Source organism: Aquarana catesbeiana, linkage group LG13 (assembly GCF_042186555.1).
Source record: "Aquarana catesbeiana isolate 2022-GZ linkage group LG13, ASM4218655v1, whole genome shotgun sequence".
NCBI lineage: Eukaryota > Metazoa > Chordata > Amphibia > Anura > Ranidae > Aquarana > Aquarana catesbeiana.
This window is the reverse complement of record NC_133336.1, coordinates 199270977-199292793: the sequence shown is the minus strand read 5'-3', so window position 1 is coordinate 199292793 and position 21817 is coordinate 199270977. Positions and strand designations below refer to the sequence as shown.

The 21817-nt window shown below is 46.0% G+C and overlaps 1 protein-coding gene and 1 pseudogene across 1 annotated transcript in view; both read left to right on the top strand.

Moving 5' to 3' along the window:
* The window catches only part of LOC141116650 (uncharacterized), a 210737-nt gene that overhangs the window by 113579 nt on the left and 75341 nt on the right, over positions 1 to 21817 (top strand). The window contains exons 3-5 of the mRNA XM_073609042.1: positions 3131 to 3481; positions 8091 to 8225; positions 15015 to 15086. Of these exons, the coding sequence (XP_073465143.1) occupies positions 3131 to 3481; positions 8091 to 8225; positions 15015 to 15086 (558 nt within the window). The remainder of the gene's footprint in view (positions 1 to 3130; positions 3482 to 8090; positions 8226 to 15014; positions 15087 to 21817) is intronic.
* On the top strand, positions 4144 to 4353 carry LOC141120759 (U2 spliceosomal RNA; annotated as a pseudogene).

The window sequence follows — 21817 nt, the reverse complement described above, 5'->3', positions numbered from 1 at the left end:
CTTTTTAGACTCCAAATGACATCTGCTGCCGAGCTTATAATACTCTCACTTATACTTTGTCTCTTCATTGCCTCCGGCACACTCCATTCCTCAACAGATTGGATAGCTTGATCCATCCAGTTCTTGAACTCCTCTTCCCCTTCTGGGGTTGGTATACGACCTGAGAAGAACTGTAGCTTCCGGTAACCTTGATTTGCCGAGATTTTTTTTATTAAACTCTCAATCATCCAACTCATGTCCATATAAACGGAAGCAGGGGGAACTCTTCTAGTCTAGGACTCTCTGAACCATGTCTGGAGTGCTCTTCCTCTGTAGTACCAGCTGACAGCAAAGGTATCACTTGAGCCTCTAGTCCTTCAGCCCAACTCACAGTATCCTTCTTGAATCCAGCGGGGACACTCTCTCACCACTCTATCAAGGCATAAGTGCAAACTTCATCAAATTTAGGCTTCACATCCACAATGTGGGACAGCCCTTCTTATCAACTGTCTTACCTCTCTTTCAGACCATTCAGCACCGAGCACTTTCACCACTGTGGCCAGTTCCAAGTGACTTCCTTGTTCCCGTGCCCAACTGGTGGCCAAGACTGAGTCTATCTTTTCTCTCTCTCTGGGCTGGTCGCCTGACTTGCTTGGGCTTTCAATGAGGGGTATCCCGGATGAGCCCCCAAATGTAGCGCTGCCCTCGTGAGGGTCGCTAGTTAAATCAGTACCCCACTGGTTGCCCTGACCCTGCAAGTCCTCCACCACCTCTGACACCCTGGGTTCAGTCATTTTCCCCCTTAATAACAATAGCAATTGTATAAGTACACCAATGTCAATTGAACTAATGAGCTTGCTTACTTTAGTAAGATGAAGAACAATTGTAAGTTCAAAATAAGTTTACTGTTTAAAAATATTATTGACATATATATGGCAATCACTTTTCAATATAGCACACTTAAACAGTGAAAACTCCAATATCAATGCACAGACAAATGCAAACAGTAGCTATGTGAACAGGTGACAGGAGGGCAAAGGAATGACTTTTATTTATGTCAGACCCCTCTCTTCTGCTCCTCAGAGTCCTCAGCACACAGATGCAGAACAGTAAATATAGAATTAGAACGTTGATAACAAGACACTATATTAAGATTCTACTAGCTCTGTCAGAGAGTTATTGGTGAATTTAGCTCAATGAGCTCAATAGAACAAATCCCTGTAATGGGGAGGGAGGTGTACAGTAGCTTTGTATGAACTGTGAAACAATCTGGTTAATCTTCAGCTAGCCCTTTAAAAGCAATTGCATGCAAAGAGTTCTTAAATGGCAGAGCATAACAACTTAGATCAATTGATGAGGAGTAAGCAAAGAAACAGATCTTCCTGTGTTGAGTAAGCTGTAGATGGAAGCACAGTGATCACTGACTCAAGGAAGTTGCCCTTTATAGGACTACAAGTAGAAGCAAGATGATGGAACAATGCCTGTATATAGTGTCTATGAGACTAGGTCTAGGCACTAAGGATGATAACGTGCAGGAAGCAATGGTGTCTATATACAGTGTCTGTAGGATTTGGCATTGCCCGCTCACCACACTGGAACAGAGGATGATGAGTATAATGATGATGGCCCACTCTCAGGAACATGGCTCAGGGGATGGTGTCTGGACTCCACCGAACCTTGCTATGGCTCACACTAATCTGCTGGCACCGGAGGATAGATGGAATAGGAATGGCCTCCAGGTTGCTGCCAAACAGCCAAGGGGTGCTGTCCGCTGATGTCCCTCCGAATATCCATTGAGAAGGGTGTTGTATTGTATTTGAGTATAAGAGAAGAGATAGTGTCATTGTGTGTGCTAATGGATTCAATAAACAAGCGACTTTCCGAACTATTTATCATTATTGTGAATATATATATATATATATATATATATATATATATATATATATATATATATATATATTGAATTATCCGATAACGAATCAATTCGTTATAATCAATATTGATACTCTACAGAAATAACAAATTATTCTAAAACGAATTAACGTAACATAACGAATATAACAGAACAAAACAGCATATTTTACAATTGAAAACTAAACAAAATTTTCCGTTGTGTACAAGTCTAGAACTCAAAGGATATCTAAAGGTTTGTGTTTTAAAAAAAAAACAAACAAACATGTCATACTTACCTCCTCTGTGCAGTTGGTTTTGCACAGAGGGGCCCAGATCCTCATCTTCTGGTGTCCCTCAGCGACGCTCTTGGCTCCTCCTCATTGTGCCCCGTTGGAGAGCCAGTCTCCCTTGGGACACTCATGCGGGCGCGCTCCCATGTCCTGCTGCTGCATCCATTGACACAGACAGCAGGACTCTGCCCCATCTTCTGGCTTCCAGGTCATTGGATTTGATTGACAACAGCAATGGCTCTGGCTGCTATCAATCTATCCAATCAGGACCCGAGACACTGGCTGGAGCTGGTGTGCTTGTCCCCATCGCTGGAAAGACCAGGTTCAGGTAAGTAAAAGGGGGGCTCTGGGGGCTGCTGCATCAGGATTACAAAAGGTTTTTCACCTTAATGCATAATATGCATTAAGGTGAAAAACCGTGAGGGTTTACAACCCCTTTAACCTGGAGGGCTAGTGAAAGAGGCAGCTGCAGCCAGTTGGATTGGCAGTGCCTGAAGAGGTGGTGCTGGGATCAGTAGCCACACGAGTGATGAAAGCTGGGCACTGAACTTTTGCTACATAACTAAGGGCCCTCGGGTTCCTGCCTACAAAGAGCTATTGCTTTTAAATCTGACTGAGTGCTTTGTCAGATTTTCAAAGTGTCTCAGCTGGGTTCTGCAAGCAACTGAGTGCTGGTGGAAGAAGTGGAGCATGTATAGAGACATATATATATATAATATATATATATATATTGATATATATATATATATATATATATATATATATATATATATATATATATATATATACAGTATATATCAATAAAAAAAATAAAAAAAACAGATTGTTCTCTGACTTTGGAAAGCCTGTGGAAATTCAGTGTGCCTGGCTGTGCAGGGTGGGGGATTCCAGTTATCTGCGGCCTTAGGGTGGTGTGCTACAGAAGTAACATATTGCTTTAATAATCAGACATTCATTTTGTTTATTAGGTGTGCTCTTTGATACACAAAGTACGGAAAACAAGGAGCAAATAACATTTAAGATTGGAGGAAATATTACTTTGACTGTGCCAGCAGAAGATAATGCCGTCATAGAGGTGGAAAGGGTGTCCTGGGCAAAGAAAGACAATGCTCTTTTCAAAACCTCTAAGAACAATCCTATTGCTTTTCTAAATGAACAATATAAACCAAGAGTTTATTCCTGTAATGAATCCTTAATCACAATATTTCCCGCAACCAGAGAAGATGAAGGAATGTACACAGCACAAATACGTTATAGGAATACATCTACAAACAACACATTTTCAAAAACTAAATGGTATTATGTTGTAAAACTTCCTGGTGAGTAATCATTTTGAAAACCTAAATACAACACAAACAATGTGTAATTTTAATCAAGAAGGTTAAAATAATGAATGTACTTTAGAGTTTATTAGGCATGAATATACAGAGCATAGCCATTGAGTATTGCCTTTACCTTCTCACCATGTAAAGACACCTTTAATAGTGGAAGGAAAAAAAAAACAAACTTCCTTCTTTCCTTTCTTAGTCGTAAGCTTCTCACTGCAACCTCTGTCTTTCCAGCTCTTCAAACTAACCTACAGCTCTGTCCTCAATCTATCCTCCTTTTCTAGGATGCTACAGTGAGGAACTATGACTGCCATCCCATTTCCTCACTATAGCCTCCTCTTCTCCTCCCAACTACTCAGCTCATTATTCTACCCTCTTTATACTTCCCAGCAACCCCTCCTTCTGCTTACCTGTTCCTCACTACAACCTTCCATCCTCCTCTCAGCTCATTACCCTCCGCTCTCTATACTTTCAAGCTACTCACTACATTTTCCCCTCCTCTTACCAGTCCTCACTACAATCTCCTTCCCTCTTCTTAGCTCTTCACTATAACCTCACTTCCTCTTCTCAGGTCTATACTTCCTAGCTCTCCACTACAATCTCCCCTTCTTTTACCATCACCTTACTACAACCTCCCCACCTCTTATTAGTGCATCGCTTCTCGGCCTTTTGTCTAAGATCAAGTGTAGTATCTGTTCTCATCATTGGTGAATGTGCCCCTGAAGTGGCAGTTCAGGGGTGCCAAATAATCACTGTGAGTGAGGGTCACATTGATTTATGGCACCATGGTCACTTCACCATACACACGTTTTTCACACCTGCCTCTAGGGCCGAGCCTTTTGGCTAGGACCAGAGGAATTTTTTATTCCTGGCCGAAAGGCCGGCCATTGTATTGCACAATGGACACTTTTACTTCTCCCACTTCCTTCTCCCCCACTTTCTATATATTTGATCCTATGTTTGTCACTTTTTTGTATTTGTTTGTTTGGTGTTCACGTTTTGTCACAGTGTGATGAGTAGGGTGTGGGTCCTCGGGCCTACTCTGAAAGTCTTGGGAGGGGGCGGACACAGGCCTTTTGGCTTGGTTCGTCTGCTCTCATGGGGTCTCCCTTCGTGGGAGTCCCACCGAGTACTTGGGTGAGTCTGTTTCGGCAGACCTTCCAGAGAAAGGGGGTCCGCCTGGTTTCGGCCAGATGGACCCAAGTGAAGTACCTCAGTCCCCATCTGGAGCCTAACGCCCCGGGGGATCAGGGTAAGGTCCTTCTTAGGGAGGATCAGTGTAACACCCTGTCAGAGTCCTGGATGTGAGACCGGATTGCAGAGAGGGCGCCCCTTGCGGCTAAGTGCAGCGTAACCCTGGGAGTGAGACAGGGAGTACGGTGCCCAAAGGTGCACGGGTTGCCAGAGTGCTGTTATTGAGTAGCAGATAGCAGGGAGCTGCTGGGGTGCGCTGGTAAGGTTGAAGGGCAACCATGCAAGGAGGGATTCCAGGTATGGAGCAGTGGAGCAACCAGGAGTGGAGTCAGAGCCAGGCCAATGGTCATTCAGCACAGGAATCAGTCCAAGGTGAGGTACAGCAGGATAATCAGGAACAGAGAAGGTAGCCGAGCCAGGGGTCAAACACAGGAGGACGATCAAGGTACAGATGCAGAGCCGAAGAATAGTCAGGTCCAAGCTGGGGTCAATGCAGGCGGAACACTGGAGCAGTCAGGCAAGCCGAGTAGTAACAGGAAGCAGGTATCACAACAGGCACAAGGAACACAGGAAGCTGATGATAATCCAGCAACCAGCATGCACCAGCAGCAGGCTTAAATAGGCAGAAGGGCGCCACCATCAGGAATACTGGCAGAATTACCCGTCCTACGGTTATCATCCTGACAGTGCCCCCCCCCCAGGGGCAGCCTCCGGATGCCCAATCTGGCCCATTTTTCGGGGTATCGGGCTTGAAACCTCTGCAACAGTCTAGGGGCATGAATGTTATCTGCTGGTTCCCAAGAATTATCTTCTACAGAGTAACCTTTCCATTTAACAAGAAATTGAACAGTCCTACCTCTCCGACGGCAGTCTAGAATGGCTTCTACTTCGTATTCTGTTTCATTGTCCACCAAGATTGGAGGCGGCGGAGCTTCTTCTCTCCCTGGAAAAGGACTGGAGACAACAGATTTTAATAAAGAAACATGGAATACTGGGTGGATTTTATAGGAACTTGGTAAAGACAATTCAAATGCCACTGGGTTAATTTCCTTCTTAATTGTGAATGGACCGATAAACCTTGGTCCTAACTTCCGGGAGGGGCAAGGAAGCTTAAGATTTGTTGAGGAAAGCCACACTCTATCTCCAACTTTAAAGACGGGATCTCTCCTCCCCTTGTCATAATGTTTTTTATAATTCTCTTGGGCCTTCTGCATAGTTGCCTGGAGAGTTAGGTAATTAGCCTGAATGGCATTTATCCTGTCCTGGACTGCGGGGACTGAGGTCTCTGGTATAACATTAGGCAAGAATGAGGGATGGAAACCGTAGTTGGCCCAGATAGGTGACTGATTGGTGGAAGCATGGATTGAGTTGTTGTATGCAAACTCCGCACACGGGAGTAGCAAGGACCAATCGTCCTGGGAGAAGGAGCAGAAGCAACGTAAGTACTGTTCTAAAGTTTGATTAATTCTTTCGGTTTGACCGTTGCTTTGAGGATGGTAAGCTGAAGATAGGCACACTTTAATGGAAAGAATTTTGCAGAGCTCCTTCCAGAACTTAGAGGTGAATTGCACCCCTCTGTCGGACACAATGTTGTTCGGTAGGCAGTGAAGTCTGACTATCTCCTTTATGAAGATCTTCGCCGTGTCAGCAGCAGATGGTGTACCCATCATGGGCAAGAAATGCGCCATCTTGGACAGGCAGTCAACGACTACCAAGATGGTTGTAAATTTCTCCGAGGGTGGTAACTCTTCTATGAAATCCATAGATATTTCTTTCCATGGTTGCTCCGGCACAAGCAATGGGCGTAGTAGTCCCCAAGATCTGATGTTAGACCCCTTGTTACGTTGACAAATGGTGCAGGAACTGACGTATTCCCTGCAGTCAGGCTTCAGAGTGGGCTACCAAAAAGATCGCTGAACAAGCTCCAAAGTCTTTCGTACCCCGAAGTGACCAGCAAGTTGGTGGTCATGTAAAGTCTTTAGGACCTGGGCTCTGGCTTGCTGCGGAACAAAAATTTTGTTCTGATACCAAAGAAAACCTTCCTGGTTTCTTAAAGACAGTGCTTCTGGTTCAGAGCATTGGGAAGAAGCTTGTTTCAGTGAGAAACTCAGGTCGGTTTGAATCATGAGAAAATTCTGTGGAGACAATACAGTGCTAGGAGTGATTTGTTCGGGAGTGTCAGGAAACATCCGGGACAAGGCATCGGCCTTCCCGTTCTTAGACCCCGGGCAAAAGGAGATATGAAAATTGAATCTGGCAAAAAACAAGGCCCATCGAGCTTGTCGGGGTCTCAAGCGTTTAGCAGTGCGAAGATACTCCAAGTTTCTGTGATCCGTGAATATCATGATGGGATGCTGAGCACCTTCAAGGAGGTACCGCCATTCCTCCAGCGCAGTTTTAATAGCCAAGAGCTCTCGATCTCCCACGTCATAATTCCTTTCAGACGGACTCATCTTCCGCGAGGAGAAGGCCACAGGATGGAGTAACGACTTAGGACCCTGACATTGGGATAAGACTGCCCCTGTGGCAACTTCAGAGGCATCAACCTCTAAGATGTAAGGGAGGACCGGATCAGGATGTTGCAGGATAGGTGCGTAGGTAAAGAGGGATTTGAGCTTATCAAAAGCTGATTGGGCTTCTGAAGACCACAGGAACCGAGTATGTAAACGGGTAACTTGGGTGATTGGTGAGATGATGGAGGAAAAGTTCTTTATAAACCTCCTATAAAAGTTTGCAAACCCCGCAAATCTTTGTACTCCCTTTTTATCCGATGGAGTTGGCCAGTCCAAGATTGCCTGTACCTTTTGTGGGTCCATAGCAACACCACCAGTGGAGATAATTAGTCCCAGGAATTGTATTGACTCCTTTTCGAAATCACACTTCTCTGCTTTTACATAGAGTTTGTGCTTACGTAGAGTGTGCAGAACTGTCCTTACATGTGTACGATGGAGCTCCAGAATGGTTGAAAATATCAGGATATCATCCAGGTAGATGATGACGAAGTAATACAGAAATTCTCGAAAGATATCGTTTACGAAATGTTGGAATGTGGCCGGGGCGTTGCACAATCCAAATGGCATCACTAAGTACTCGAAATGTCCAAAGCGAGTTCTAAATGCTGTCTTCCATTCGTCACCCTCTCGGATGCGAATGAGATTGTAGGCTCCTCGAAGGTCAAGCTTAGTAATATTCGGGCAGTACGGAGTCTCTGGAAAAGTTCCGGAACTAGAAGAAGAGGGTAACGGTTTTTTATAGTGATTTTATTGAGCACCCTGTAATCCACACATGGTCTTAGGGATTTGTCCCTTTTTTCAACAAAAAATATTCCGGCTCCAGCAGGAGAAGAGAAGGAACGGATGAAGCCTTTCTCCAGGTTTTCATCAATGTATTGTCGCAATGTTCATAGTTCCATCTCCAAGAGGGGGAATATGCGACCGAATGGGATTTCGGCTCCTGGCAGTAATTCAGTTGGACAATCGTATGACCGGTGTGGTGGCAGGACATCAGCCTTTTTCTTGTCAAAGACGTCTGAAAACTCCTGGTAGGCCTGTGGAATACTCTGGTTGTTGGCAGGTACAGGTTGAACTGACAGGCAACTGGCTACATTACTGGTTTCAGGGGCAAGACAGTGCTGTAGGCAATAAGGTGAAGTGAATGAAATTTCTTTCCTGATCCAGTTGATCTGGGGGTTGTGGGCTTGGAGCCATGGGGTACCCAAGATGACGGTGAACATAGGTGAGCTTAGAATGTCGAAATGTATGAATTCCTGATGACCATCAGGAGTAGTAACCAAAAGAGGAACGGTCTCTTGTGTCACAGGACCGGAACTAGGCAGGGTGCCAACAGCCAGGAGAACTTCCAATCTACGTTTCTTGGGAAGTAGGGCCAGACCGAGCTTTACTGCTAAGTCCAAGTCCAAGAAACAACTGCATGCCCCGGAGTCGACTATGGCCTGAAGCTGAACCCCCTTGTCGGCCAACTGTAGCGTGATGGAAAGGATAAGGTGAAAAGTGGACGTTCCGGACATCTGGAAGTACACTGGAGAGTTCTTGGGTACCTTGCTGGGCCTTATGGGGCAGTTGCTCAGGAAATGTCTCTTTCGGCCACAACAGAGACAGAGATTGGTTTGACGCCGACGCTGTTTTTCCTCAGGAGTTAGTGCGGATAGCACCAAACCAACGCCGATCTCTGGTACCAGCACTTTGGGAGTCTGAGAACATTCAGCCTGGCGCTCCCGAAGGTGTCTATCCAACTGGATTAATAGTTGAATGAGCCCCTCGAGGGTAGCAGGGATGCCGACCCTGGCCAACTCGTCCTTAAGGGATTCAGAAAGCCCCAAGCGAAACTGGTATTTCAACGCAGCCTCATTCTAGTCTGTATCGGCAGACCACCGGCGGAAGTCCACAGTATAGTCTTCCACCGGGCGCCGTTTCTGTTGAAGAGAATGCAGAGCTGCCTCAGCGGTGGCTGTACGCTGGGGGTCTTCATACAATTGCGACAAGGCCGTAAAGAACGTTTCCACTGAACTAGTAGAGTCCTTCCGTTCCCATAACTTGTGGGCCCATGCCTGGGGTTCATTGGTCAGCAGGGAGATAAGAAAGCCAACTTTGACAGTCTCAGTGAAAAAGGTATGGGGTTGCAGAGCCAGATATAACAGGCAGGCATTCTTGAGGGAACTGAATTTCTGCCGGTCTCCAGAGAAACGTTCAGGGGTAGGTACCCGCGGTTCTGGGGGCAAAGTCAGTACTGAAGAGGCCGTAGCAAGGAGATTGGTGGAGGAAGAACCAGGATCCAAAAAGGCAGATGGTAGCATAAAATGTTGGAGTTTTCCTTCTAATTGAAGGTATCCTTCCTGAAGAACTTGGACCACTCGTGTAAGGGTAGCGGCCTGTTGGCATAAAGTCTCTATTGGGGATGCACCTCCGCCGGCCTCAGTCATGGCTGGATTATACTGTCAGAGTCCTGGATGTGAGGCAGGATTGCAGAGGGGGCGCCCCTTGCGGCTAAGTGCAGCATAACCCTGGGAGTGAGACAGGGAGTACGGTGCCCAAAGGTGCATGGGTTGCCAGAGCGCTGTTGCTGAGTAGCAGATAGCAGGGAGCTGCTGGGGTGCACTGATAAGGTTGAAGGGCAACCGTGCAAGGAGGGATTCCAGGTATGGAGCCGTGGAGCAACCAGGAGTGGAGTCAGAGCCAGGCCAATGGTCATTCAGCACAGGAATAAGTCCAAGGTGAGGTACAGCAGGATAATCAGGAACAGAGAAGGTAGCCAAGCCAGGGGTCAAACACAGGAGGATGATCAAGGTACAGATGCGGAGCCGAAGAATAGTCAGGTCCAAGCCGGGGTCAATGCAGGTGGAACACTGGAGCAGTCAGGCAAGCCGAATAGTAACAGGAAGCAGGTATCACAACAGGCACAAGGAACACAGGAAGCTGATGATAATCCAGCAACCAGCATGCACCAGCAGCAGGCTTAAATAGGCAGAAGGGTGCCACCATGAGGAATACTGGCAGAATTACCCGTCCTACGGTTATCACCCTGACACACCTGTTGCACATTTTGTGTCACCTCTTTATGTGTGTGCACTTTTTTTGGCACCGGGTGGAGTTTTTGGGTGTGTTTCACACGCCACGGGCTTTTCAAAAGAAAAAAAAAAATCTGTTCTCATCAGTTGCCAGAGGAGGCGCTGTGCTACTCCTATAGAGGAGAGCTATGCAAATCCAATGGTGTAATTGTACCTGGAAGGGAGGTTTCAGCAGGGATTACATCAAGCCGCCCGACAGTAATAGGGAGCCGATCAATGGTTGAGTCTGAGCCGTCTGGTAGGGTGCTCCTGGTGAGGATGGGTGCTGCATCGGGTCTGGCCAGAGGGATCGGGTCCCTGGCCTTCTGGCCTAGATTGGTGTAGTCCTTGCTCCGGTCAGTTTTTAGAGAGAGAACACTGCCCCCCCTTCCCACCGGGGGGGTGGTTAGTATTTCCCGAATGTAATTAGGTAGGAGTGACGGGAGCGGTGGTTGAGCCTTGGGGTCAGGGGCTCTCTCTAAGCTCTCAGAACTCCAGTCCTTCCTAGTTGGGGTGGGGGCTGCTCTGACTGGGCTGTTGGTCAGGGTTGCGAGAAAAGCCCATGGTGAATGTGCCCCTGGAGTGGAAGTCCAGGGGTGCCATACAGTCACTGTGAGTGAGGGTCACATTGATTTATGGCACCATGTTCACGTCACAACAAATTTTTTCGCACCTACCTCTAGGGCCCAGCCTTTTGGCTAGGACCAGAGGAATTTTTTATTCCTGGCCGAAGGGCTGGCCATTGTATTGCACAATGGCCACTTTTACTTCTCCCCACTTTCAATTTATTCTACCCCTTGTGTTGTCACTTTTTTAAATTGTTTTTGTTTGTTGTTACACGTTTGTCACAGTATGATTAGTAGGGTGTGGGTCCTCGGGACTACCCTGAAAGTCTTGGGAGGGGGTGAACATGGCCTTCTGGCTTGGTTCGCCCTCTCTCATGGGATCTCCCTTCGGGGGAGCCACAACAAGTACTTGGGTGGGTCTGTTTCGGCAGACCCTCCAGAGAAAGGGGGTCCATCTGGTTTCGGCCAGATGGGCCCAGTGAGTACCTCAGTCCCCGTCTGGAGCCTAACACCCCGGGGGATCAGGGTAAGGTCCTTCCTAGGGAGGATCGTGTAACACCCATTGCACGTTTTGTGTCACTCTTTATGTGTGTGCACTTTTTTTGGCACTGGATGGAGTTTTTGGGTGTGTTTCACACGCCACGGGCTTTAAAAAAGAAAAAACCTTCAATCTTCCTCTTTCCGTTTTTAACTACAACCTCCACTCCTCTTCTTGGCTCCTCACTACAACCTCCCCTCTTCCTCTCAGCTTCTCACAACAACCTCCCCTCTTCCTCTCAGCTCCTCACTACAACCTCCCCTCCTTTTCTTCTCAGATCCTCACCACAACCTCCTGTCCTCTTCTCAGCTCCTCACTACAACCTCCTGTCCTCTTCTCAGCTCCTCACTACAACTTCCCCTCATCTATTCAGCTCGTCACTACACCCTTCTGTCCTCTTCTTTGCTCCTCACTACAACCTCCCCTCTTTTCTTACCTCCTCACCTTAACCTCTCTTCTCTGCTCTTCACTGCAACCTCCCCTTATCTTTTCAGCTCCTCACTACAACCTCCCATCCTCTTCTCCGCTCCTCACTACAAGCTCCCCTCATCTTCTCAGCTCCTCACTAAAACCTCCAGTTCTTCTGCCCGCTCCTCACTACAATCTCCTCTCCTTAGCTCCTCACTACAACCTCCCCATACTCTTGTCAGCTCCTCATTACAACCTCCTGTTTTCTTCTCAGCTCCTCGTAACAACCTCCCCACCATTTTCCAGTTCCTCACGTCAGCTTTCCCTCCTCTTCCTATCTGCTCTCTGCTGCCTCATCTTCCCTGCTCCTCACTAGTGATTCATTAAATTGAGAATTATTACTTGTGAGAATTTTGCAAAATTTCAGCATTTTGATTAAATGCACCAGAGTCATGCATTTAATGGAGATGGGATGAAATTAAATTCTAACTAAAGACAAAACCTTTTGTCTTAGTTTTCGATAGAGTGGAGAGGGATTAGAACCCCTGTCAGGTTTGTATTGCTCTTTGTGCCCTTGAGGGAAATCCACCCTCTCTATTTGTCCTGTAAACACTTATCATTGATAGTAAAAGACAAAAATCCCAAATTTTGGGTTGTCCCCAAAACAGTAAGAGATGGGACATCTTCCAATGGGGGACTCTAGATCTGGTGACAACTAGAGATCCCCTCCTTTTGAAGGGATTTGTGCCCACTTCCTCTGTTGGTTATTGGACAGGAAGTGAAGGAAATTTTTCCCAATGGGACACAAATGGCGAAAACTGACAGGTGTTATAGCCCTCCCTTACTCTATCCAAAATGAAGAAAAACGTTTTGCCTTTAGTGTCGATGGATTTTTAAGAGACGCTGTTACCTGGCTCAATTACTGTTGAGCAAACTGACAGTGTCTTTGAAAAAAGCCACCCACACCAAACTCACTGACACCTTCCTTCCATTTGTTCCCCCACTCCTTACTCCTCCATTGTAGCTGGCACTAAAATCCTTGGTTTATTTGGTGTCAAAAAAAGAAGGGAGAACGTGATGTCACTCCCTCTATCATGTGACATTGGCTGCTAGACCCGAGCATTGTTACATGGGAGGAGATCACATGATTCCAATACCTGGATGAACAGGGTATCATTTTTGATTGCAACTTATATGTGAGATGGTGTAGGAGAACTCTACATCTTTGAAGATACTAGTCCCTTCAGTGATCATATGCTATGGTATGGCCGTTATATAGATGACCTAGTGCAGATGTGACATGGTACATTAAAACAGATAGGTGCTATTGTTGAATTTTGGAATGATAATGAACTCTGTCCCTCTGTGCTCATAAGCCCAGCTGCCAGTCACTGTTATTGGTGCAGTTGGACCTCTCCTTTTAAACTTAACCCATTGCAAGTGGAATCCCGCTGTGCTGGTTACAGTGGAAAGTAGACCTGTACCTTTGAGTGTGTATCTTTTTGAGGTGCGGAGGGGGGGGGGGGTTGTTGGTGGTTTTACGAAATAAGGGGACCACCCATGTGATATTTGCTCTGGGTTCATATATTTCTTAAAGCGGAACTAAACCCTCCTATGCTTTTCAGCTGAGGAAGCTGCCATCGTAGCCTCTGTTTGATCTGCAACTGTCATGGTGCTGCACATGTGATCAGTTATGACACCAGTTATTTGATGGTTTGACAATTTGGTTGAGGGCACAAGCAAATGTGACAGTAGCATGCCGGAAATGTAACCATTTTTGGGCAACTGTCATATCGATGGGTTTAGGTCCACTTTAAAGCCCAATTTAATTTTTTTTTTCAATTTAAAACAGCTAAATAAGTAATCAAAACAAAAGGTGTGCAAAGCCTTACAGTCATGGGCATCCGCATGGGGGGGCAAGTGCCCCCCCCGGAGTAAGGTGTCCGCACACGGACACTCAGTGACGATCCTGGGCAAGTCCCCAGGGTTCACTGCTGCCCAGGCACCACAAACTGAAGCAAAGGGGTGGGGACTGAAGCTGTGGCAGTCACTTACTGTTACATTCAGCAGCGGGGGCGCCTCCCCGACTCTCTAGAATCTCTTATTGCACCATCTGTTGGGCTCTCTGCTGCCTGCTGCACTGGTTGCTAGACTCGCCTGCCGCCTGGTGTCTAGCGACCATTGACGTCAGGTCATTAGGCCGAGGCAAGGCCCCAGCATTCAGAGCAGAGGAGGAACGTCTTCCTCCTTCATGCCTGGTCAATTTTAGCTCTTTCCACCTCCTCCATCTTCTCCAGGCAGCGTGGCTCAGAACCTGAGGGAAGGAAGGGAGAATGCCTAAAGAGCTGAGTGTGAGCTGTCCACCTACACCAGCACCTGCCTGAGGTGAGGCAGTCTGTGTCCATGTTCTGGAGCTCATCTAACAGCACTACTTGTATAATTGCGGTCAAGGTGTTAAATTAATTTTTTCATGATAGATATGTGGGAGAAATTATTCCTAACCTTCTAAAAATGCTTTTTACCTGGCTGTAATGCTGACCGGTGGGTCTGAATGCTTTCTAAGCCAGAGCCTGTATGCACATCGGAAAAGTTTAAGGAAAGTTAAAAATTCTTATCTGCATACCTCCTCCAGGTTAATGAATATAAATATTGGAACAACAGAGCCATAGTGCTAGCATTTTCAGAAAGAAAAGTCAGTAGTGGAAACCTATGTAAACATAAAAACAGATTAGAAATTGCTAATCAGACAATGGCAGCTTGATCCCTCTATTAAGCTTTTGTATCAGGTTTCTCAAACATTTGCATGCCTGTTCACTATGTGATAATGACTAAGCCCCTCCCCTTCATTACATTGTCAAAAAGGGGTGGAGCATTGATGATCTTAAAATGATGCCCCCCCTAAAAAAAGTTCTGCGGACGCCTATGCTTACAGTTGCTTTTCTTTTGAAGGCCGCCACAAACTGAGTAGAAAAGCCTGTCCCCCTCAGTAGGCTGCAGAGAAGGACCCTTGATCTCTGTGTGGAAGCAGTGGTCTCTCTGTAGAGGTGTGACATATTCCCAGCTGAGTCAGAGCAGAACTCTACAATGAGCATGAGCTTCTTTGATTGGAGAGCTCTAGCTTTGACTCAACAGGGGACATGTAGTAGGACCTCTGCAGAGAGACGTATGGCAGAACGCTTCTCAGTGTTTTAGAATTGTTTGCCCTTGCTCTTTCAAAACTAATACATTTTTCCTTTTTTCATGTCTAAAATGAAGAGGATGAAACAGAAGTGGTAGAGCCAAAGGTTACACCGGGGTATAATCGTACTTATAATGATCCACCTTCCAGTAAGTATGTATGGGGATCTCTTGTTTTGTAGAGAACACAAATGAAATAATCAAACTGTTAAAAATCTTTTCTTTCCCTAATAGCCAAATAAACACATTTTGTGGCTTTCTAATTTTTGTGAATATTTGAAACCTGTGGAGCCGCTCTACTCCTAGCATGTATTGGGGTACAGTTCATAGCTGTACGACTGCCTCCGGCCAATACAATACAATTTTTTTTCTTTCTTACATAGCGTTACCCCCGTGAAGACCGCTTAAAGATTCAGTACCCCAGTGATTGCCTTGACCTAGCAAGTCCTCCGACACCTCTGACACCCTGGGCTCTGACATTCTCATGGTAAACAAAGAAACTTAAAGGCACACACATGTAAAGTAAACCAGTTAGATTTGTTTACTGACAGATTAATGGTAAATGAATTCAGCAACAAAGCATGTGTAACATGCAAGTAATTAGTAGGGATGAGCCCGTGGTTCGAGTCAAACGTAAAGTTGACTCGAACATTGGGTGTTCGTTTGTTCTAGAAATGAACCGAACATATGGGGTGTTCGCGGGAAATTCGAGCACTGTGGAATGCCCCATAATGCACTGCGAGATCGCAGTGCATTGCTGTATGATAATTGGCCAAAGCATGCACCTGATCTGTATGCTTTGGCCAATTACAGCGCAGTCTGCTGAGAGAGCCATAATTGGCCAAAGGCAGGGTGCCTTTGGCCAATCATGGCTCGGGGGGACTAAGTCCATCCCCCACACTATATAAGGCTGCCTACATTGTGGCCATGTATAGTGTGTGGACGGAGATAGATTAAGCTAGATTAGGCAGGCAGGTTAGTTAGTGGCAGTGTATTTGATATATATATATATAGTCTAGTATGTATATGTATATATATATATATATATATATATATATATATATAAATAATTCTCTATATTTAGTCAATTCAGGTAGTGTAGGTTATATAACACAGTGTATTGAAGTGGTTAGTGGTTAAGGGGAACCCAGCTCTAAAATAAAAAAAAAATCTATACCAGGCCCTTCAGGTCGGGTATGGATTTTAAGGGGAACCCCGCGCTAAAAATTAAAAAAAAAAGGCGTGGGGTCCCCCCCAAAATCCATAGCAGACCCTTATCTGAGAAATGCAACCTTGCAGACCACAGGAAAAGAGGGGGGGGACCAGAGATCACCCCCCTTACTGAACTGTACCAGACCACATGCTCTCAACATGGAGAGGGTGCTTTGGGGTCCTCCCCAAAGCACCTTGTCCCCATGTTGATGGGGAAAAGGGCCTCATCCCCACAACCCTTGCCCGGTGGTAGGGTGGTAGGTGGGGGTCTGCGGGCGGGGGGGCTTATCGGAATCTGCAAGCCCCCTTTTACAAGGGGGCCCCCAGATCCCGCCCCCCCCATGTGAATGGGTAGAGGTGTACCCCTACCCTTTCACCTAAAAAGTGTCAAAAAAGTAAAAACTACAGCAGACAGTTTTTGACAATTCCTTTATAAAAAAAAATTGTCCTGCAATGTAAATCCATCGTCAATCACGGTGCCGACGGTCCCGAGAAAAAAAAAAAAGGAAAAACTCTGCCTCCATGGGAGGCGTCCCCCTCTGACATCAGAAGGGGCGGGGTCACCCAGGTACCTCACCAGGTGGCCCCGCCCATGGCTATATAACAGCTGTCATTGCGAAAAGGCTGCAGTCAGTGGTAAGGAGGCAGCGTTTTTCCTGTATTTTTTTTTGGGACAGTCGGTGTCGCGTTTGATGACAGATTTACATCACGGACACTTTTTTTTTTTTTAATAAAGGAATTGTCAAAAACTGTCTGCTGTCGTGTTTACTTTTTTGACACTTTTTTGGTGAATGGGTAAAGGGTACAATGTACCCCTTACCCATTCACGTAGGGGGGACAGGATCTGGGGGTCCCCTTGTTAAAGCGGGCTTCCAGATTCCGATAAGCCCCCTGTCCACAGACCCCCACAACCACCAGGCAAGGGTTGTGGGGATGAGGCCCTTGTCCCCATCAACATGGAGACAATGTGTTTTGGGGGGATCCCAAATCACCCTCCCCATGTTGAGGGCATGTGGCCTGGTACAGTTCAGGAGGGGGGGCAAGAGAGTCCTTTTCCTGCCGCCGGCCAGGTTGCATGCTCGGATAAGGGTCTGGTATGGATTTTGGGGGGACCCCCACGCCATTTTTTTTTTCCAGCAATATACATAAAAAGTCATTGAAAAAAACGGCGTGGGTTCCCCCCCAGTCCATTACCAGGCCCTTCAGGTCTGGTATGGATATTAAAGGGAACCGTTTTTTCAATGACTTTTTATGTATATTGCCGGGATCCGACAATACATTACAGCCGCGAACAATTTTAAATTACATTTTTTCCTTTAGAAATGTCATTTTGCTGTGGTACTGTAATAAACATGGGAAAGAGGCGCTACTTTACAGCCAGACTAAGGGGACCCCCCAGGCACGATATTTAAAGGAATATTTCATTCTTATTGTTTCACTTTAAGCATTCTTAAAATCACTGCTCCTGAAAAAACATTTTAAAAACTTTTTTTTTGCATTGATACATGTCCCCTGGGGCAGTACCCAGATCTCCAAACACTTTTTATGGCAATAACTTGCATATACGCCTTTAAAATAAACACATTTAATTTTTACGTTCATGTCCCATAGACTTTAACGGTGTTTGCACAAATTTTTTGGCTGTTCGCATGTTCTGGTGGAAACCGAACTGGGGGGGGGGGGGTTCAGCTCATCCCTTGTAATTAGATATTGTAATAGACCTGATGGCAAAGCCAAGTAAGAAATTAACAATTAGAAAACTTTAGAGAGGCTGAATATAGGCTTTGGCTACAGGCAGAAATAGGGTAGAGGAGTGACTAGATTTCAGTCAGCCCTCTCCCTTTAATCTCCTGACACCACTGCCCCAGTAAGGTGTAAACTTTGAACTCAAGTTAAAGTCGTAATAAACCACTGTGTTTTTTTCTGTTTTTTGTTTTGTTTTTTGCAACCTGCAAGGTAATGGCATAATGTGCTAGTATGCATCGCATACTAGCACATTATGTGAAACTTACCTGAAATTAAAGCCCTCCAGTGCCGAGCTGTCATTACCTGCAAGGTAATGCAATAATGTGCTAGTATACATCGCATACTAGCACATTATGTGAAACTTACCTGAAATTAAAGCCCCCCAGAGCCGCGCTGTCACCGATCAGATGGATCTGGAGTGGATGTGAGGAGGGTTGCCTCCAGGCTGCCACAGAATGATCAGATGTTGCTGGCAATTGATGCACCCGCTCACGATGATTCTCTCTGTAGCACAGGCTGGCACCCGGCCATAACACAATTTACCGTCCGAGTCACTGCTTGTAGATCCCGGCTGTGGTACCAAGAGAGTGATTCTGCACCCGCACAGGCCTTATATTACCTCTACAAAACAAAAAAACAAAAAAATCCCAGCTCAACTCGCCAACCAGTCTGCTATCAACCGAATTATCCTGTCTAACAGTTTGTGTTAAAAACAGGGGTTAGCTCCAAGGCACCCCAATATTTTTGCTGTCCTAACTCTTGTAAATTTTATAAGAGCCTCCACAGTGGAAGCACATGCATTTTAATAAATAGATAGAGGGCAGATGAGCTGGAGGTAGCCCACCCCTCCCTAAAGGCACAGGGGCACACTGGACACCCAGCACATAGCACAATTGCAGCAAAAGTGTCGAGTGTGTCCCCTTACCAGTATAATATCTATAACAAACAAATGGCCTTGCCTCCACCTATAACTGGCCTTCACAGCAAGGAACACATGGAAGTGCAACGCATACAAAATAAAACTAAAGAAAATTCCTATCTGTACTTGTCAAACCAGTCTGCTACCAACCAAATTATCCTGTCTAACAGTTTGCGTTAAAAACAGGGGTTTAGTTAGCACACATTAGCAAATACATGCGTAAGCTGAAGAGCCGCTCCAAGGCACCCCAATATTTCTGCTCTCTTGAAATAGTGGAGAGCCCCCACAGTGGAAGCACATGCATTCTAATGGATAGCTAGAGGGCAGGTGAGCCAGAGGTACCCCACCCCTCCTTAAAGGCACATGAGAACACTGGACACCCAGCACATAGCATAATAGCAGCAAAGGCTTCCAGTGTGTCCCCTCACCAGTATATCATCAATAACAAACCAATGGCCCTTGCCACCACCTATAACTGGCCTGTAAGGGGCCATTTGTTTCTTAAGTTACCTCTCCAAGCATTCTGTTCTCCCCCTCCAGCCAGCTGGTACTTGTAGTCCATGGCATCATGATTTCAGTGTAGACTGGGCTTTTCAGACTACATGTCCCAATATCCTTTGCTACCCTCTGCATTCAGGACATGACAACATAGGATCCAGGCTGAACACTAGAGTGAACAACTGTGCTGTAGTGAGTGCTGCAGAGTGTCCCCTGATAGCACAGGCTCCTGGCTACATCCTCCCCCCATTTAAAATCTTTGCTCCTAGTACTATTGAACCTTATATGCCTTGATTTCATGTCAACTAATGATATATTCTGTAATGACTGTAAGGATCGTTGCTGGTTTTTCTATGTAAACTGTACGGATTCTCTTTGTTTTGTTACAATAAAAAGAACTGTTTAGTCAAACTTAATAAAAATATGCTACACAATCTATAACAACATCAACCACAATTTAAGCTTAGCAGATAGTGACACACTTTTGGATTCGTCTGGAACCATTTATATACATTATCAGTCAAATCATAATCAGGTTGTTGGCAGGCCAGGGGAATTCCTGTGGCCCAACCAGTAGTGTCAGAGGTCAGATCAAGGTCACCCCCTACCCAATTGACGGTAGTTGGATCAGGCATAGAGGTGTGTCTTGGGATGGTAGGAATTAATTCATCAGAGTTCTCTCCCAGGACTTCATAGTCAAGTCTTTTGGGGATTTATATTCCGCCTCAACCTAATAGGTGACTGACTTTCAGACACGGAGTCCATCTTTGGGTTTTCAGTGTCAACAGAGTCACAAGGCACCAACGTAAAATTAGTAGGTAAGATTGCAGGGTTAAACCCTGGGATGGAAAGATCTGCTTCTTCAGTGGGATCAAGGGTAGACACCTGACCCTCACCGGCCTCTTCACTTGGTGATAGGATCTCAGCTTCAGTGGGGGGCAATCTGGCTCAGTCTGGCTCTGGCTTAGCAGTAAATCTCAGTCAAAAAAACGAATAAAGTCTTCTATACCCCGTTCGGGAGATGGACTAGTGCTTTCAACTTTAATCTTGCCAGCCTTCTCAGGCTGTGGAAGAATCTCAACTCCTGAACTGGAAGGGCTCTCTCTTGCTGTTTCCCTTTCTGGGACACTGGTCCTCACATCAACCTCCAAAGTCGAAGGCCACAACCAGTATGGCACTATTTCTTCATCCTCACTCTCTTCACCCTCCCTTATCATAGGTGGGGTGGGAGGTTGCTGACGTGACTGAGTTCTGGGAGGTGTCGGTTTTTGACTGGGCAGAGTAGACGTTTTAGGCACCTGAACAGCAGGATAGAGGGAGCAGATGGTTTCGGTGCCACATCTTCAGGGGCCCTGTCTTTTCCTCTGGTCTAATCTGATACACCAGCAATCCAGGATGCTGCTTGCAGATTGCATAAGGTTGAGACCTCCAGTGATCTGCCAACTTATGCTTTCCAGGCACCCCCAAATGCCTTAATAACGTGATCCCCAGGTTGAAGATCTTGAACCCTCGCTTTCAGATCCAAATTTTTTTCATCTCTCATCTCTGGTGGTGGCACGCTCTACTGCCTTCTCATATGCTTGCTTCAGGCTCTTCCGCAGTCTGTCTACATATCCTATATGAGAAGTCAAAGAACTGCTGTCAACGGTTGTTCTAAATGCCAGATAAATTGGAAGCCGATCTTCCCTTCTGAACATCAATCTGTAAGACGAGTACCCAGTAGCATCACAGTACTATTGTAAGCATACACAACAGCTGCAATTTGGTTCCCCCCAATGTTGCTTTTTCTCAGTGGGTAAGGTCCCCAACATATTCAGCAAAGTTTTATTGAACCTCTCTGGTCGGGTGATACGGGGAAGTCCTGGATTTCTTTATGCCCAGTAATTGGCACAGTTGATGTATTAGTCCACTCCCAAAATTTCTGCCTTGATCAGAGTGTATCCAAGCGGGTAGGTCATAATGGACAAGAATTTCTTCTCAAGGAACTTAGCCACCGTGGTGACCTGCTGATCTCTGGTAGGGTAGGCTTGGGCATACCGTGTGAAAAAAATCAGTCTCCACTGGGATATTGCTTCTTCCACTTGTATCAGGTTCCAAGCACAGAAAGTCAATGCAAACCAGCTCTATTGGCCACTTGGCTTGCAAGTGCCACATGGGGGCAGCCTGGTAAAGTCTTCCTTTGAATACATCGCAGGCAGGAATGGCAGTAGCTTTCCACTTCTGCCCTCATGTTAGGCCAGTAGAACATATCTCTGATCAAGCGGAAAGTCCTTTCTGAGCCTAAATGCCTGTATTCATCATGCAATGCTGCCAACACAGTTAGCCGCTGTTTTTCTGGGAGGAATGGTTGTCATTTCTCTTCTGAGTCCTCAGAGGGCCCCCTTCTGTACAGAAACCTATCCCTTAACTGCAGCCCTTTTCCATTCTCAAAGTATTATTTTGGACTCGGCCATGGCACTCTTCAGCAATAGATTTGGGTCTTTTTCAGTTAATGCTTCAATAGCCA